At 49.0% G+C, this 20,007-nt stretch overlaps 1 protein-coding gene across 2 annotated transcripts in view; it reads left to right on the top strand.

Moving 5' to 3' along the window:
- The window catches only part of LOC130130411 (RAS guanyl-releasing protein 2-like), a 58,697-nt gene that overhangs the window by 26,513 nt on the left and 12,177 nt on the right, over positions 1–20,007 (top strand). For both annotated transcript variants that reach the window (XM_056300107.1, XM_056300106.1), the window contains 7 exons: positions 610–726; positions 1,193–1,474; positions 6,351–6,431; positions 6,711–6,830; positions 8,110–8,225; positions 11,248–11,389; positions 19,085–19,121. In XM_056300107.1, coding sequence (XP_056156082.1) covers positions 610–726; positions 1,193–1,474; positions 6,351–6,431; positions 6,711–6,830; positions 8,110–8,225; positions 11,248–11,389; positions 19,085–19,121 — 895 coding nt within the window. The remainder of the gene's footprint in view (positions 1–609; positions 727–1,192; positions 1,475–6,350; positions 6,432–6,710; positions 6,831–8,109; positions 8,226–11,247; positions 11,390–19,084; positions 19,122–20,007) is intronic.

The raw sequence follows: 20,007 nt of genomic DNA, 5'->3' as shown, positions 1-20,007 counted from the left end.
AATGCGCTGACTTCCATGCAGGCTTTACCAATTGATTCAAAAGGCTTTTTGAGCTGAATAATATGATGCCCTCTGGCAGCCCTCCCACACAGCTGAGACCCTATTGATTTCCAGCAAGATGCCGCGTGGGCTGAAGGGCAACACAGAGCCCTGCAGAGCGCCATTCACCAAGTATTAGCAGACTTTGGTTAGTGCACGCTCAGCGGCTCTGGGTTCTCTTTCAGGAGCATTTATTTGGGAATAGTAATAGCCTAAAGGAAACATAGTAAATAAGGTTCATAATTATGAGCAGTGAGTTTAATTGCTAATCTGTATCTAGGGCTTTGGAGCAAATATCCATGTTTTTCAAACCTCTTGCCTGAATTTGCAACTTGTCTTCTTTGAATCCTTTTAACTTCCTTTTTAATATAATGGTGCACCCAAAACCACTTTCTTACAATTTCTGTCTCCTTTCTTTCTTTCTTTCCCACTGTCTTAAATCCTCTTTGGCACTGGTTTACACACCCACACACCGCGTCTTCTCTTGAAATATCTGTCCCCCTCAATTTTAATAGTCTCTCTCTCTCTCTCTCTCTCTCGTTGTCTCTCTCTCACCCTCTCCATCTACAGAAGCTGCTGCAGCTGCAGAACTTCAACACACTCATGGCGGTGGTGGGCGGCCTCAGCAACAGCTCCATCTCTCGTCTCAAAGACACACAGACCCACATCAGCGCAGAGACCAACAAGGTGAATGAACTGTCTTAATGGGCCGACCTCTTGTGGGAACAGCTAGCTGATTTGTTTATGGCTTGATGAAGACTCAGTCCCAAAACACGACCACAGTTTGTTTAGTCTAGACAGTACACGTTGTACTTAGTGATACTGTATCTCTCATTTTGTATTCCACAACTTCTCTTTGGAGGCCTCGGAGCACCTTATATGTCAGTTGTCTTTCACTCCTACACGGCTACTTCTCAGAAATATGAACAGTTGGGAGAGTTACAGTAACTGGTCATATTGGCTATGCAAGTCCGTCTGCATCAAACGTTTCTGTTTTCTTTTCTTTTAATTCCATAAGGAAAAGAACTTCCCATTTTCCACTTGTTTGCCATTTATCCCAACTGTTTCTCGTCATCCCTCCAGCCCCCCACCCCCCCACCCCAACCTCTCTCTCCAAAACAGTCTCATTCCTCTCTCTCCCGTCTTTCATCAGGTATTCAATGAACTCGTAGAGCTGGTGACGTCATGTGGAAACTACAGCCACTACCGCAAGCGCTTTTCTGAGTGCTCCAGCTTCCGGTTTCCCATCCTGGGCGTGCACCTGAAAGACCTGATAGCGGTGCACGTGGCGCTGCCGGACTGGGCCGACAAAGAGAAGACGCGGGTCAACCTCGCAAAGACCCAGCAGCTGTACGGCATCCTCCAGGAGCTGGCCCTGATCCAGGCCACGTCACCCAACATCGACGCCAACACCGACCTGGTCAACCTGCTCACGGTTAGTGCACATAAGCTCCTTTGCTGGTCATGACAAGGGCTGCTACACAGTTCAATTTGATGGTATTTTTGCATATGTAATCATATATATATATATATATATATATATATATATCCATTATCCAAACCGCTTATCCTGCTCTCAGGGTCATGGGATGCAGGAGCCTATCCCAGCAGTCACTGGGCGGTAGGCGGGGAGACACCCTGGACAGGCCGCCAGTATAACTTTGTTAAAAGAAACACTCAACAGTGGGAAAAGTGCTCAACAAATAAGGAGCAAAATAATCAAGATTGATTATATATTGATTTATATATATATATGATCCATCCATCCATCCATTATCCAAACCGCTTAGCCTTACTTAGAGTCGCGGGGATGCTGGAGCCTATCCCAGCAGTCATTCGGTGACAGGCGGGGAGACACCCTGGACAGGCCGCCAGTCCATCGATTGTCACAATCATGATATTTTCCATATTACCTTATGCTAGTCACAACTCCACCGCCACCTGCACTTACAGAGCAATAGGTGTTCAGGATATCACTTTGGGATCCTCACCAGGGGCTGTCTGGCCCTGTTTACACCTGGCATTAATATGCGTCTTGGGTGATCTGGTCACAAGTGGACAGCTCTCAGTGTATCAGTTCACACCTGGCATTAGAATGCGTCTCTTGATTGACCACTGAAATTGACCGGCAAGCGGGCAGGTACGTAGGTAGGCATGGGCAATCTGTCAGTTGAATAGGCAGTTCTTCAACGTGGCCCAGGACACATTTGCGTACACACCGCTAAAGGAATGTGGCCATATTTAGCCCAGACCACCTACGAATGTGTTCTGAGCGTTAGGATTTCAATGCATTCCCAATACGTCTTGGGTGCATTCACACCTGTACGGAGACCTGTCCCCCAGACGCATGTTAATGCCAGGTGTAATCAGGGTTTCTGTGCCTACTGGTCCACTACAGGCTCTAGTTTCCAGACGGTGCATGGCCGGCGGTACTGCTAACGCAGACGTGGCGACAATTTCGTTGGGCACAAGGTGGTTTTTCTCTCGCCCGGGTGCGTCCACTAATTTCAGGGCTCGCCGTGACATCGCTTACGCCTAAACGGGCGTGGGGGCGCAGTAGAGGGTGTGTCAGTCAAAATCGGGTGATGCAGCGCTAGTTCGGCGTCAAATAAAACCAAATATTATGCCTGCGCCTGTGTCTCCACCTGGCCAGAGCACATCTCAGCACAGACGCAGGCGTTGTGCGGTAGTTTGCGGGCTTCAGGCGAAGGTGAGCTGAGCATGGATTTATTCAAAATCACACATGCCACTTTCGCGTATGTTATGTTGGCCTATTGCGTGGATAATTAAGCTAATGACTACTCGCCTAAACCTTTTTAATCACGAAACAAAAAAGCTGCACGTTGTAACAACGGGATCGTTATTCTTAGTTTGTGGTTCCGGGGGGGCAATTAGAGTGTGACACAGACCCTGAGTGACGCTGGCTAGAGCTGAAAGTAACGGAACTGTATGTGTTTATTGAAGCCCAGAGTCATACCTATATTTCCTCAGCTGAGACCTGAGCTGACTCTGAGCTTCTAATTTTTGGTTATAGCTAATTACGCACAGCGAATTAGGGGGCGGCTGTACCGAAGGCCAGAGTCATACCTATATTTCCTCAGTACAATTGATTTAGCTGATAGAAAGATAGTTATGACTCCGGGCTTCAGTACAGTGTGACTGAAGGATTTGTGTTAATAAAGTAGTGAGGAAGCAAGTAAAGCTTTAGCCGTCCATTCTGCAGGGTTGAGCGAAGAACGGCACAGAGTGAAACTCACGTGTATCGTTGTCTTCCAACATAAAACAGTCCATGTTTGTCACTGGAAAACAACACGGCGGCGGGGATTTCAATATTTTCATTAAAGTCATTCAACCTGAAAGAACAAAGCGATTGCCTCGGCTAATTGATCCGTGATCACAACTATTTAAGGTCTCCTGCCGTGAAAGCGCGGGAAAGAAAGACGCTGGCGAGAACTAAGACACGTTAAACAGTAGCCCACCAAAATAATCACGTGGGGGGTTTTTGTACGCCCCTTTTTCTCTGCAGTTGTATCCGGCCAATTACCCAACTCCTCTGAGCCGTCCCGGTAATTGCTCCGCCCCCCCCTGCCGATCCGGGGAGGGCTGCAGACTACCACATGCCTCCACCGATACACGTGGCGTCACCAACCGCTTATTTTTCACCTGATAGTGAGGAATTTCACCAGGGGGATTCTGAACAGGTGCCCCGACTGACCAGAGGCGGCGCTAGTGCAGCGACCAGGACACATACCCACATCCGGCCTCCCACCCGCAGACACGGCCAGTTGTGTCTGTGGGGACGCCCGACCAAGCCGGAGGTAACACGGGGAGTCGAACCGGCGATCCCCGTGTTGGTAGGCAACGGAATGGAAATGCTACGCTACGCTATGCAGACGCACAAATTAATCATGCGTTATCTCATATCACATCGGAGTTGGTGTTAATGTCTGTTGTGTGAGCACCGGTTTCCTCCGGGGAGCAGCTTTTCTGCCTGAGCCGGTCTGGACTTCCGCCGTCCATTACGTAACTGGCAGTTCGCCATGACAGAGCGTGCGCTGCTTTCATAGAGGCTGAGAGGAACTGGTTTGATTGGCTGTAACTGGAGACAGCTCCCGCCGCTCCTACTGATCATTTCTTCCTTCTAATCCAACCCTTCTACAACTGCGCCTCCGTTGCGCCTGATGGCTGCAACCGAAATGAGCAAAAAAAAGTGTTGGCCACCCCCTACATCAACTCGCGCCGTGAACTAGCACCACCCGCGCCTCCAACTACACCGTGACCCGGAAACTAGAGCCCTCCGTCCCATTTTAATAGCTGTCAACCGAGGGTGTTTATCTGATCCTCTTGATGTGAGTCTAGATTTGGCTGCACGCTGGAGGAGGTGCGCTACACAATGATCAAAAGAGTCGGTGCACCCATGACACGGGAGAGGCTCTGCCCCACACTGTCTACGGGTGAAGAAAGAAACAGGATCTCAGGGCCGAAGATGGGGCAGCTTCTAACGAAGACTGCAATTTATACAATGTTTGGTAGAGTGGTCGGGGGATCAGAAAGTGTTTTTAGAAAGTGTTGCTTTTCTGTTTTGTTTTCGATCTCTCGGGTTGAGCACTTGCTTCCACATCAAGGTGTTTTCTCCTCTTAGGCCTTATGCATAAAACGAGGGATGATGAAGCACTATTTGAAGGCCTGGAGCTGACTCCCAAATTGACTTATAAAGTGTCATTAGCGAGGGTTTTTCCTCCCTTTTCGTCGCGGCTGTGTCTCAGAGGTGAGGCGAGCTCCTTGGTTTCCAGTCACTCTCGTCTAATCATGTTTTGAGGTAGTTACATTTGACGTAGTGGCGAGTTGTGATAATGAGCAATCTGAAGGCTGATTGTGAATCTTTAAAGGGAGGCTTGCCTCAGTGTGGAGATGCTGAATGGATTGATCTAAGTAATCATGCCCTGTGCTCCTCGGCACGGAAGCTGGGGATTTCAATTTATTTTACCTTATTTTATTTTATTTTTGGATACCGTCCGCTGGAGAAGTTCTTTGAGTCTCGAGCCTCCAACTAAACCCGTTCGTGCGACGGCAGGTGGTCTTTGGCGGAGGCAGATAAGAGTTTTCTCAATTTTAAGAAGGTGACTCTCGAGCTGAACCGGTCCCATGAGATCAATTAAGAAGTGTGTCTGCAGGTGTTGGTGGGAGATTACATCCTCCCCTTTCTTTCCAGGGCCAGTCGAAAGAAAGCGTCCCCGGCGGGTTTCCAAAAGGAAGGGGACCTTTGGAAAATTGGATCTGACTTGCGGCGAGCTTGGATTGTTGCTGGACAAAAGGGGGGGGGGCGTCAATAACGTCCTCGAAGCAAGGCGATGAGATGTCTGTGCGGAGCTTAAATAAGCAAACAAACCCGATACACAATGCCCCTGTCGTGTTCAGATGAGGGTGATTCTGTTGTTACATCCTCGGTATTGCGGCACACAAACACTTAGCGCCGATGTCTGATACCCACCTTTGATTCAGGGGAGACGAGAAGAAAAACAGTTTAACCTTCTGCACTTACCCCCCCCTCCACCCCCACAACCAATAAAACTCAGGAAACACGGTCATAACGCCCAACAAAAGAAAAATGGACAAAAAGAGAAGTTTATACGCGGCGGTTGATTGCAATGTGTGAGCTGGAACAAAAATAGTCTCCACCTTTTTCTCAGTTGCCATAGTATCCCTATTGTGTCCATGGAAAATTCCTCTATTGTTTCGCTGCTACAATGAAGAGCCTCTCTGGGAGATGATAGTCTATTGTATCGGTGGTTCAAATCCGTAGAGAGCCCTGCAGATTAACGTCACGCTTCTCATATGCCCACCAACACGGGGATCGCCGGTTCGAATCCCTGCGTTACCTCCGGCTTGCTCGGGCGTCCCTACAGACACAATTGGCCGTGTCTGTGAGTGGGAAAGCCGGATGTGGGATGTGTCCCGGTCGCTGCACTGGCGCCTCCTGTGGTCAGTCGGAACTGGGGGGGAATAGCGTGATCCTCCCACGCGCTACGTCCCCCTGGCGAAACTCCTCACTGTCAGGTGAAAAGAAGCGGCTGGTGACTCCACATGTATCGGAGGAGGCATGTGGTGGTCTGCAGCCCCCTCCTACCCCGGATCGGCAGAGGGGGTGGAGCAGCAACCGGGGCAGCTCGGAAGAGAGTGGGGTAATTGGCCAGGTACAATTGGGGAGAAGAAATAATAAAAAGGGGGGGGGTCTAAAAGAAAAAAGAAAAGAAAGAAAAATCAAATGACATTATGCCGCTGACTTGTTTCTTCTATCTTGTGCTGTGCAGGTGTCTTTAGACCAGTACCACACAGAGGAGGAGATCTACCAGATGTCTTTACAGAGAGAACCTCGTAGCGTCAAACCAGTGGTGAGCACCGGGGGGTGGGGGGGTGGGGGGTGTCCAGGCCTCATTTACAAGGGTTGCTATCGGTCGACATCCCCTCTCTTCACTGATACCTGAATTATTCCAGCTATGTATACACCAAACCTTTAGGAAGTCGTTCTCCCATGATGTGTACATCCCCTCTGTGCCCTTCAGTCATGTTGTGTGTGTGAGAGAGCTATTGTTATTCTGATGCACGGTGACAGTTTTTTGCTTCCCTTGGCTAGCGATCTTATCTAGTCTTTCATCGAACTGGTTAAACAGAATTCCAGCCCTGCCCCAGCGCCAGAGCCCAAGCCCAATATGATTGATGAGTGGGCGGTGTCGGTGAAGCCCAACGCTGATCCGACGATCATCAAGAAGCACATCGAGAAGATGGTGGAGGTGAGTTAGCATACCTGCAGACACCAGACGACTTTAAGCCCAACGGCAAATTCACTCACGCTATCTACTAGGGCTGGGCAATATATCGATATTTTATCGATATCGCGATATAGGACTAGATAACATCTGGGATTTTGGGTATCGTAATACGCGATATGACATACGTGTTGTCTTTCCCTGGTTTTAAAGGCGGCATTAGAGTAAAGAGATAACATTTTCTGAACTTATTAGACTATTCTAGCTGCTATGTTATTCATCTCCACCTGTTTGTACATCATATCCACATTGCTAATGAGTGTTTATCAAAAATGTCATTGTGTAAATATTTTGCGAGCGCACCAATAGTCGTCTCGACAATATCGCCAAAATATCGATGTCGAGGTAGATGGTCAAAAATATCGTGATATTTGATTTTTGGCCATATTGCCCAGCCCTAAATTTGGTGCTATCGAGTAGCACCAAATTTACATAACAGTTGTATAAAACACTTTTTGGACCTTTAATTTGGTTTCCTTCATATAAGTGATGTGTTCTGAGGGTCCAGTAATGAGATTATCAAAAAGAACCAGTCATGATTTACTGAAGCAGTCCGTACTAGTGCTGGGTAACCTGGAACAATATCATCACATAGAATCTATAATCTATCTATTCCATAATAATAATATATATATATATATATACATATATATATCATGATATCTTCTTACAGATGAAAAAATGCCATGTTTAAGAATTCTACTTACGTTTATCCTAATGAATTGTTTGGTCATTTTAATTATATCAAACCAAAACCAGATTTCGAATAAAATTCCTTCAAATAGTTCAGACCTTTTTTATGAGCAATTTGAGGCACTTAATTCTCATTTTCATTAACTGCGACAACAATATCGTGTATGACGATATGACAGTGTCCGAATTTCATCCCGCTATAACACCACTGCAAGACAATAAGCAATATTATCAGGATACACCCCTACCCCAGGCTGTAACTAATGAAGAGTGCGAATAGTCTTGAAAAACTGGGTGACGCTGATCAAAAACATGTTAAATGTATTTATAGCTTTACTTATTTCAGCATCATTATCAACAGGGAATTTGTTTTAAATGAAAGGTTTTTTTTGTTTTGCATATTTATGTTCTGGGGTAAGTTTTCTCAAAGGGTAACAAACGGGGATCTAAATCCTTGAGTAGTTTGAATTTTAAGTTGGAATATAAGGTCATGATTGATCTGCTGGATTTCACACTGAGGGTGATGTTTTCCTGATGCTCTCGGTTACAGTCAGTCTTCAAGAACTTTGACACCGACGGGGACGGCCACATCTCCAGGGATGAGTTTGAAGCCATCAGGAACAACTTCCCTTACCTCAGCAAGTTCGGAGAACTGGACAAGAACCAGTAAGGACCATAACTAGGCCTCTCGGGGTCATTCATTAATGTGGCAGTCTCTATAACTTCCGCCGTCTGTTTGATTGCTATCTGTTGCTAGTCGGCTATCTTTCATGCCTCTCTCTGGTTGGTCGACGAGAGAGGAAGTGCCGCTGCATCTTCTCTGGTGGGCCAATCACCGCTGACTGACGTAAAATACGTCAGTTCCTGTCACGTAGGCGTTCATGAATCGAGAGCGAGGTTGATCATTATTGCTTTACCATAAGTCGGTGATAGATAGTGTAAACTACTAATAAGACACGTTAGCCCCTAGCTAACGTGTCTGACCCTTTAGCCGAGCAGTTAGTGACGTCGCCTTGTGGTGCAGTACACCCCGTATCGAATCCCGCACCGGGCAAGAACATAACCGGTTCCATTGGTGGCAGCGGTGGGATCCGGAAGTGTGCAGATCCTCAGAAGTCTCTTCGGAGCGCGGGAAGAACAAAGCACGAGGGCGCGCTTCCGGGGAGGGTGGCGACTGTAAACTACTAATAAGACATGTTAGTCCCTAGCTAACGGGTCTGACCCTTTAGCCGAGCGGTTAGTGATGTCGCCTTGTGGTGCAGTACACCCCGTATCGAATCCCGCTACGGGCAAGAAAATAACCGCTTACATTAATGTAACCGGTTATTTTCTGCACACTTCCGGATCCCACCGCTGCCACCAATGTAACCGGTAGCCCTTGGCTAACGAGTCGGCCCCTTTAGTCGACCGGTTAACGTTGTCGCCCGTGGTGCGGGAGACCCGGGTTCGCGTCCCGGCTGCGGCGGTTCCCGGGTTGCCCCCCCCAAATTCGCTGCCATACCAAAGAAGTGATGAAACACCGCTCCACTCCAACGGGCTGTGTAAAACATGTTTTCCAGAAAACCAAGCTAAGTACTTTTGTCTTCTGCCTTTTCACACATTATATTGTCCCAGTGAAGGGAAAACACATCATTGGATACCGTGGTGAACATGATAGTCAGATGGCATGCTTTCTTTCTATGTCGTAGTAGTCAATATTAACATAACTACCACTCAGGCCTTCGTATCGGCGAAGACGGGCATTTGTAAAACCTTTACAGAAAGTTCTGCAGCGTGCCCTCATACAGGCTCCATGCTGACAAACTCCCCCACGTCAAAATGCACAAGTCGGCTGTCCGGATGGCATGGCAGTCTACTACGTTACCTACCACCACGGGGATCGCCGGGTCGAATCCCCGTGTTACCTCCGGCTTGGTCGGGCGTCCCTACAGACACAATTGGCCGTGTCTGCGGGTGGGAAAGCCGGATGTGGGTGTGTGTCCTGGTCACTGAACTAGCGCCCCCTCTGGTCGGTCGGGGCGCCTGTTCAGGGGGGGGGGGACTCCTCACTGTCAGGTGAAAAGAAGCGGCTGGTGACTCCACATGTATGGGAGGACGCATGTGGTAGTCTGCAGTCCTCCCCGGATCAGCAGAGGTGGTGGAGCAGCGACCGGGATGGCTCGGAAGAGTGGGGTAACTGGCCGGGTACAATTAGGGAGAGAAAAAAAAGGGGGGGGGGTCCAAAAAAAGAAATCATTGGCACACCAGACGTCAGAAAGCAACTTGGAGAGCAACGTTAGCGTAAAATCTCGCGATCCCGTTATTTAGGGTCACTCCATGTGTGCTGAGCCGACGCCAAGTCAGAACATTTACGCAAGCTGGGGGCGACTTCTCTGAGCGGTTAAAGAAACGTTTCAGGCTGCATTCATGAAACCATTGATTCCTGCTGAAAAACCTGCTTCCAGGGATGGATAGCTCAAGCTGTGTGTATGTTCAGTCATTTGCATGACTCGTTAGTTGACATCATGATGTACCTGACACTGTATTCTCATCACGTGTTTACCTTTCCTGGGATGTACAACGCACATATGGGAGGCAATGGGAGCTTTTCTCACACACCCAAAATAACTGCCATGCCAAACATGTGCAAGCATGTGGCGAATAGGCCCACTAGGGGGGGGGGGACAAGCGAGGGGACCCTCTGTTCCTTGTAGAACCTGATAATGTAATAAATTCCCAATAATGTAATAACCCCGATAATGTAATAAAAATCTGCTCTTGAGTCCATTGAAAATGCAATAAAACTTGATAATGTAATACCTTCCTGATAATGTAATAACTTCCTGGTAATCTAATAACTTCCAGATAATGTAATAACTTCCTGATAATGTAATAACTTCCAGATAATGTAATAACTTCCTGGTAATGTAATAACTTCCTGATAATGTAATAACTTCCAGATAATGTAATAACTTCCTGGTGATGTAATAACTTCCTGGTGATGTAATAACTTCCTGGTAATGTAATAACTCCCTGATAATGTAATAACTTCCTGGTAATGTAATAACTTCCTGATAATGTAATAAAGTGCATTTCCCAATAATGTAATAATGTGTTGCATTAACGGGACGTTGTTACATTATCAGGTTAGCCTTCATTTCCCTGGTCCTGATAACGTAATAATTCCCCAATATTGTAATAATTTAACAGCGGACCACCCATAAATGGATTCAAGTGGTGATACTGTTTGAGCAACGCAAGCTCGAGAGGTCTAGCGCCACCGACAGGTCGAAGTTGGACGTGCATGAATGCTCTACTCTTCCTCAAAGCCACCTCCAAGCTACTTCCACACACGTTTTTTCTCAGTTGGATCATTTTATTACATTATCAGGAAGTTATTACATTATCAGGAAGTTATTACATTATGAGGAAGTTATTACATTATCTGGAAGTTATTACATTATCAGGAAGTTATTACATTATCTGGCAGTTATTACATTATCAGGTTTTATTGCATTTTCAATGGCCTCAAGTGCATTTTTTTTATTACATTATCAGGGTTATTACATTATCGGGGATTTATTACATTATCAGGTTCTACACCCCTTCACTTCACCAGTGACAGAAAGTACACGAGCACGGCAGCCGTCTGTCAGATTCCTCCCCTCTCATCCGAACCCCTCCCTCCCTCCTCCTCTGCCCTCCACAGGGACGGTAAGATCAGCAGAGAGGAGATGATAGACTACTTCATGATGGCCAGTTCTCTGCTCAACTGCAAAATGGGCTTCATCCACACCTTCACCGAGGCCACGTACGTCAAGCCCACGTTCTGCGAGCACTGCGCCGGCTTTGTGAGTACACGACTACGACGGGCACGAGAGCGTGGAAAGAAAAGTGCCACTTCTGATTTTAGAAGGAGAGAAGCACCCCGGGACAGTTTCCCAGACACGGATTAAGCCCGCTCACGGATTAAACTGGATTTCGAGTGGAGGTTTTTCCCCACGAAAGTCCGTTTACTCCGGGACTAGGCTTAATCTTTTTTTTCTGAGGAAACCGGCCCCCTGTGGATTTGTGTATTTGTGTTTGTGTTTTTTTTTTTTTTTTCTATGTTTCGGCATCTGTTCACCTTGCTCCCCGACGTCGGTCACTCCTGGAATCTGTGTAAAAGCATTCTTGGGGCATTTCCTCTATAGATTTAGCGACAAGACTGACGAAATGTAGGTGAAGCCTTTAGACACATATCGACGCCCGGTCAGTGTGTTTGTTTTCTGACTCCCCCCCCCCCCCCCCCCATATCGACCGGTGTGGTGTTTTATGTCTTTTGTAGGAGGGTCAAACATGCCAGCCGTGACGGCCGTGACACCCTCAACATGCCTTCGCAGTTGTGTTGCTGTGTTAACCATCTGCGTCTCATTATTAGTCACACCAGCCGTCAGCAATGCATGAGAACACCTCCAGCTCTCACACCAACCCTCTCAGTTCCTCTGTCTGACTCGGGTGGTGCCAGTTACTTGAGTCATAGCCACGTCGGGCTGTGGTTTCGTTCTGGGTAGTAATGGAGTGCGGTTAAATGGGCTTGGTGACAACCTGCCCGTTGTACAGGTCCTGCAGTGTTGTAAAGGTAAGGTTGTGCACTCTTTCTGCTCCTGCTCTCGAGGACACGGGGCTTGGGAACGGCACTTAAATCCAATAATGAGGAGAAGGAGGGGCGGCACGGTGGCGCGGTGGTTAGCGCGGTCGCCTCACAGCAACAAGGTCCTGGGTTCGAGCCACCGGGGTAGTCCAACCTTGGGGGTCGTCCCGGGTCATCCTCTGTGTGGAGTTTGCATGTTCTCCCCGTGTCTGTGTGGGTTTCCTCCGGAGGCTCCGGTTTCCTCCCAAAGACCTGTAGGTCAGCTGAATCGGCCGTACTAAATTTTCCCTAGCAGTGTTGTAGCTCTCGAGTCCAGGACTTGGGCTCGAGTCCTGATTTTCAGGACTCGTGGCTCGACTTGGACTTGAGCACCGATGACTTGGACTCGAGCATTGACTGCATTCGGACTCGGAAGTTGGAGATGAGGACTCGGACTTGTTAATTGATAAAGACTGTTTTTTCTTTTTTTGTAATAGGCCCTAATAATCTGGCATAAGATATTGATCGCTATATCAATACCGTAACATTATTCGAGTTCGTGCAAGGGCAGGCACGTGTGTTCCACCTACATGCAGAGTCACGTGCATACCCTCCTGCAAATCCTGTTGGAACTCGACTCAGACTCAACCTTGATGACTGGGACGCGGACTCGGGTAATGGGGACTTGACTCGGAACTCTTCTTTGGTCCACCTACATGCAGAGTCACGTGCATACCCTCATGCAAATCCTGTTGGAACTCGACTCAGACTCAACCTTGATGACTGGGACGCGGACTCAGGTAATGGGGACTTGACTCAGACTCTTCTTTGGTCCACCTACATGCAGAGTCACGTGCATACCCTCATGCAAATCCTGTTGGAACTCAACTCAGACTCAACCCTGATGACTCGGACGCGGACTCAGGTAATGGGGACTTGACTCAGACTCTTCTTTGGTCCACCTACATGCAGAGTCACGTGCATACCCTCATGCAAATCCTGTTGGAACTCGACTCAGACTCAACCCTGATGACTCGGACGCGGACTCAGGTAATGGGGACTTGACTCAGACTCTTCTTTGGTCCACCTACATGCAGAGTCACGTGCATACCCTCCTGCAAATCCTGTTGGAACTCGACTCAGACTCAACCTTGATGACTGGGACGCGGACTCAGGTAATGGGGACTTGACTCAGACTCTTCTTTGGTCCACCTACATGCAGAGTCACGTGCATACCCTCCTGCAAGTCCTGTTGGAACTCGACTCAGACTCAACCTTGATGACTGGGACGCGGACTCAGGTAATGGGGACTTGACTCAGACTCTTCTTTGGTCCACCTACATGCAGAGTCACGTGCATACCCTCATGCAAATCCTGTTGGAACTCGACTCAGGCTCAACCCTGATGACTGGGACGCGGACTCAGGTAATGGGGACTTGACTCAGACTCTTCTTTGGTCCACCTACATGCAGAGTCACTTGCATACCCTCCTGCAAATCCTGTTGGAACTCAACTCAGACTCAACCTTGACGACTGGGACGCGGACTCGGGTAATGGGGACTTGACTCAGACTCTTCTTTGGTCCACCTACATGCAGAGTCACGTGCATACCCTCCTGCAAATCCTGTTGGAACTCGACTCAGACTCAACCTTGATGACTGGGACGCGGACTCAGGTAATGGGGACTTGACTCAGACTCTTCTTTGGTCCACCTACATGCAGAGTCACGTGCATACCCTCATGCAAATCCTGTTGGAACTCGACTCAGACTCAATCTTGATGACTGGGACGCGGACTCAGGTAATGGGGACTTGACTCAGACTCTTCTTTGGTGACTCGGACTCGAACACTGGGGACTCGAGACTCGACTCGGCCTTGACGTTTAGTGGCTCGACTACAACACTGGTCCCTAGATGTGTGTGTGTGTGTGGGCCCTGTGATGGCCTGGCGGCCTGTCCAGGGTGTCTCCCCTCCCGCCGCCCAATGACTGCTGGGACAGGCTGCAGCATCCCTGCGCCCCCGTGTCGGATAATGGAGAGAATGGATGGATGGACTGACAAAACGTAGGTGAACACAACGAAGCTGTGAACACGTATCGACGCCCATCCGCCGCGTTGGTTTTCTGTCCTTATGATTGAACACGTTGATTTTTTTTTTCTCCTCTGAATCGATCGATGTGGTGTTTTATGTCTTCTTTTTTTTTTAGGAATTTCAAACACGCCCCCTACGACGGCCATGACACCTGCAACATACCTTTCACCGTTATGCTGCTATATTAACCGTCTGCGTCTCGTTATATTTATTAATTGTCACATCAGCCATCGGCAGCGCGTGACAACACCTCCGGCTCTCGCACCATCCCTCTCGCTTCCTCTGTCTGGCTAGGGTGGTGCCATTTACCAAGAATGCAACCACAGCCTGCTGTGGTTGCATTCTTGGTAATAATGGAGCACAGTTAAATGGGCTTGTTGTGGGGCGGCTGGGTAGCGTAGCGACCTATTCTGTTGCCTACCTACACAGGGATCGCCGGTTCCAATCCCTGCGTTCCCTCCGGCTCGGTCGGGCGTCCCTACGGACACAACTGGCCGTGTCTGCGGGTGGGAAAGCCGGATGTGGGTGTGTGTCCTGGTCGCTGCACCACCAGCGCTTCCTCTGGTCGGTCAGGGCTCCTGTTCGGGGGGGGAGACTGGGGGGATCCTCGCACGCCCTACATCCCCCCCGGCGAAACTCCTCCCTGTCAGGGGAAAAGAAGCGGCTGGCGACTCCACATGTATGGGAGGAGGCATGTGGTAGTCTGCAGCCCTCCCCGGATCGGCAGAGGGGGTGGAGCAGAAACCGGGGCGGCTCAGAAGAGTGGGGTAATTGGCTGGGTACAACTGGGGAGAAAAAAAATAAGGGGGGGGGGGCCCGAGGCGCGGGTGAACCGAAGGAAACGCATTTTCTCTGTAGATTTTCTACTACAGCAAGGTTTTTATTATTTCACATTAGTGTCCAGTTTTGCTACGCGCACACGTGCTAACACACAGACACACACACACACACACACACACACACACAGACAAATACACATGCAAACATGCTCATAGGGAAGCTTTGTGTTGTTTTCATAACCTTTTGGAGGGAAACTGAGAATAGAAAGAAGGGAGAGATAAGCACCCTGGCACACTGTGCCCCTGTGTGTGTGTGTGTGTGTGTGTGTGTGTGTGTGTGTGTGTGTGTGTGTGTGTGTGTGTGTGGTCAAGGTAGATATACCAGCCACTTCCTCCCCTGCCTACTTTGTACTTTCCTCTTGGCCTTCGTTCAAAACCAATATTTTTCCGCAGCGCCGCTTCTGCAGCTCTTGTGTCCGACTCGGTGCACGCGGTGCAAAAACAAAGCGGGCCCTCTGCAAACACGGCGGAGCAGCGCCGCCTTCCCCGGCGGCTCAGCTTCTGATTATGGTAGAAAATAAAGCTCCCCCGGAGTCCACGCTCTGTGTATGTGTGTGTGTGGATGGAGGAAGGGACTTGGTGAACGCCGGCTTGTTTGTCACCTTTAAAAGTTGAGTGCAAAACAGAGCCCCCTACTCCAGCCTCTTGTGTGATAGGAAGAGCCAGGCTGGTGCAAAAAAACAACAACAAAAAATAAATTCTGACAGCTTTCCAAAAAAAATGGCGCTATAGGAAACGGCTCCCGGGCAGACGGAAAACTACCTCGCCGTGCTCAGAAACTCATGCTATCCGCGCTTTCTGTCCTGTTGTGAAGAAACAAAAGTAGGCACGTCTCTTGTTCACTGAGGCTTTGTGTAACATGGGTTAATTGATCGGTTGATTGATTGGCTGGCTGATCGATTGGTTGATCGATATGTTCGCCGTCTTGCACTGACACGGCAGACAGCGGTTGTTCACGATGATAGATTTCTCAGGTCACGGGGTCGTGGGGATTTAATAACACCAGTGTCTGTATGACTTGATATATTAGGTGAAAAGTACTGTTTAAATCAGAGTGTGAGAGCGGGCTGTCACAGTTTTTGGGCCTTGTTGCAGTCCTGTTAGGGTGCGTTTCATGTCGGGGCGCTTGAATATGGAAAAACCTCACAGGGGGGGGGCTGGCAGGGTCAGCTGTTGGGCCGACAGGCAGTCCTGTCCCCCGAAAGCCACGAATTAACCCCCCCCCCCCCACTCAACACATCCAGTGTGTCAAATCCAAATCAACAGCCCCGTGTCCTGCCAGAGCCCCGTGTCCTGCCAGAGCCCCGCCCTCCATCGCCCCCTGCTGCTTAAAACCAAACTGGAAAAGCCGGTGGCCAGTGTCGGTGGAAAACTTTCCTCGGCGTGCACAATGCGTCCGTGTTCACGTCATCAGATCTGTCCTGGGAATACGCCTGCTGCAGGTTTGCATGGCCAGAATAACAGACAATGTCTGTTATTCAGCCTTTAGTAAAAAAAAAAGGAAAAAAACGGCACACCAGAAAAAAAGCGGCCCAGGATCAACTGTAGTCAAACAGATCCAAGACTGAAGAGTGCTCCTCCTCACACTATAGTATGGGAGGAGGACTTTCTCACGTCGGTCCATTAATGCCTACCGTACAGCAGAAGACGTTGAAAATACAACCGTGTCATAGGTCACCGAGTCTTTAGTCACAGAATAAGGTTTTACAGGCTGGGGATCTCGAAGGGTCCCTGTTTGCAAGACTACAGCTAAGAGTCCTGTGGAGATTATTTTCCATCCTGCTCCTGGTGGAGCTGTACAGGAAGAAAAGCTGTCGGAACAATGGAGCAGAAACGGAGGGTTTTTCCTCCTCCGTTCGGGGGGGACGCGTCAAAGAGGCACTCTTGATCACTCCACAACTCCACCATTTTCTCTTCCTCTTCCGCACCCCCGTGGAGTCCCCGCCATGTTGGGTTTGCTAGCTACCCAGTTTGCTGCTGGAAAGAGTGCTCCTACCGGTTGTGGACAATGCTCACATCACTGAACTTGAGCCGAGTCTAAAGACCTGCCATTATATTTGACATGTTGGAAGATGCAAGTGGCTGAAATGAGTTTCCTCCGCAGGGTGTCTGGGCTCAGCCTTAGAGATGGGGTGAGGAGCTCAGAGTAGAGCCGCTGCTCCTTCGCATCGAAAGGAGCCAGTTGAGGTGGTTCGGCCATCTGATCAGGATGCCTCCTGGGCGCCTTCCTTTGGAGGTTTTCCGGGCACGGCCAACTGGGAGGAGACCCCGGGGTAGACCCAGAACTCTCTGGAGGGGACTACATTTCCAATCTGGCCTGGGAACGCCTTGGGATCCCCCCAGGAGGAGCTTGAGGACGTTGCTGGGGATGTCTGGAGTGCCCTACTTAGCTTGCTGCCACCGCGACCCGACCCCGGAGGAAGCGGCTGATGATGATATGAGATGTTTGATTTTATCGGAACTTCACGATGAAGGAAACACTGACTTCAGACTGCTCGGACTGAGTTTTATGACCACCTTACACCCAACGATCGAAATGACAGGAGCGCGCCACAGCTCCAGCGAAGCTCTCGTGGTTTTATTCCCACGGTGTAAATTTGTCTGCACACTGAACTCGCCTGAAATGCTGGTTGGTGTAAGGCCGGCGTAAGTTATCTTAAATTTACTCGGTTCACTCATTATGATTGGCTGTTTCACATACGCGTGTCCAAAAAACATGCATTATTGAACACATCCCAACACGTTTTTAGTGATTTTCTTTCTCGAGGCGAGCAGGTGCCTGCAGGTGATGGACCGACACGGTGAAGTATGAATATTTTACATTTGGAAACGCTGTCGTGCAGGCACAAGCAGCATTCACAAGTACACTTGAAGAAAAATCAAACCGGAGGGAGACACGAAGGTGATTTTTGTTGAAGTGCATGGTTTTGGGCCATCTTAAGCTGCACTAAAGGTCAGCCAGTGTAGGCGGCGCTGTCGTATCTGTTTCTGATGGAGGTGTTGCACCTGTTCTCTACTTTACTTTGGTCGAAAGCCTGCAGCTGTGATTGTGGTTTCGCACTGTGTGCTAATACACATTTTTGCGTGTGTGTGTGTGTGTGTGTGTGTGTGTGTGTGTGTGTGTGTGCAGCTGTGTGCTTGGTTGCAACCAGGTATGTTTTTGCAAATATGCATGTATTTTTGTGTGTGTGCATAAATACCAGTGTCAAAGGGTGTGTGTCTGTGTGTGTGTGTGTGTGTGTGTGTGTGTGAAGAGGTCAGGATATCTGCTGCCTCCTCAGATGTGCCAGGGCTTTCTGTGATCTCTGATACCTCTTTCATGTCATTGTTCCCCCGTCGTCTGTGGGCTCCATGCATCCTGCTTGATGTCAGTTCCCCGGCAGCCACGCCGGTACACTAAACTTCAAACTTCTCTCTCTCTCCCCTCGCTCTCTCTCTCTCTCCCTTCTCTCTCTCCCCTCTCTTTCGTTTCTTTCCTCTCCCCCCGCTCTCTCTCACTCTCTCTCTGTCTCCCCCCTCCTCTCTCTCCCTTTCTCTCTCTCTCCCCTCTCTCGCTCGCTCTCTCGCTGCTACGTTTTTACTGTGTGTCCTTCTTCTACCACTCTCCACCTTGGTTTTCTCTTGGTTTCTTCTTCTTCTTTGAGATTGTGCCCCCCCCCCCCGCTGTAATCTCTGTATGCACTTGAGTCCATCATTTTGTGTACTTCTCACATCTGTGTCGTCCCCTATGGACACACCACACATACACGTGTCATTCAGTCCTACTACCATCCTCTGACATCCTCCTGGGTCAATATGTAAACGTCTTTCTCTGTCACTAGGTTGTTTTCGTGCCACATAAGATCAACTTACCATCCCCGATAGCTCAAACGTGACTCATTACGGGATCACCCCTGTGATGTTGTGATATTGCTTGTGTCTGAGATGGAAGTGAAAAAGCAAAACCCATCACCAATAAGCACCCAACAACCTGCCCTTTTGTTTTTGTGCTCTTTCCTTTCTAGATATGGGGCTTTTACAAGCAAGGCTACAAGTGCAAAGGTAAGGAAGCTGTTACAACCACACACTTGGAGCGAAAGTGAAATTTATTTTAGCAAAACGACAAAAACATCCAGTATCAGTTCTGTTGTCCGTAGAGCAGCGTGCATGCACCATGTTGGTTACATTACATTACAGTCATTTAGCCGACGCTTTTATCCAAAGTGAGCGACTTACAATAAGTGCATTTAACGTAGGAGATCAGGAGAACTACTAGTCATCAGAGGTCATAAGTGCATCTTCTCTCAAAACAAGCATCTAAGAGCAAAACCAGTGCTAAAGTAAAAGTGCAAGAAAGAGATTTTTTTTTTAAATGAGTGAATACAATAAGTGCTAAGAGCAAGTAACAGGGTAGTAGTTCTTGAAGAGGTGAGTTTTCAACCTACGCCGAAAGATGGGCAGCGACTCCGCTGTCCTGACATCAGTGGGGAGTTCATTCCACCACTGTGGGGCCAGGACAGAAAAGAGCTGTGACCGGGTCGATCGGCAGCAGGGGCCTCTGAGCAATGGGGCAACCAAGCGTCCCAAGGCAGCAAAGCGAAGTGGTCAGGCGGAGGTGTAGGGCTTGACCATGGCCTGGAGATAGGAAGGAGTGGTTCCTTTCACTGCCCTGTAGGCTAGCACCAGAGTCTTAAACTGGATGCGAGCTACTGGGAGCCAGTGTAGGGACATGAGAAGGGGAGTTGTGTGGGAGAACTTAGGGCGGTTGAACACCAGACGAGCTGCAGCTTTCTGAACAAGCTCCAGAGGTCTGATGGCCGACGCCAGGGTGCCAGCAAGGAGGGAGTTGCCGTAGTCCAGCCAGGAGATGACCAGAGCCTGGATGAGCAGCTGTGCTGTCTCGTCAGTGAGGAATGTGTGAATCCTCCTGATGTTATAGAGGAGAAAT

Source organism: Lampris incognitus, chromosome 20 (genome assembly GCF_029633865.1).
Source record: "Lampris incognitus isolate fLamInc1 chromosome 20, fLamInc1.hap2, whole genome shotgun sequence".
In the NCBI taxonomy this organism is placed as follows: domain Eukaryota; kingdom Metazoa; phylum Chordata; class Actinopteri; order Lampriformes; family Lampridae; genus Lampris; species Lampris incognitus.
The sequence above is the reverse complement of the archived record's forward strand: the minus strand, read 5'-3'. Positions and strand labels throughout refer to the sequence as shown.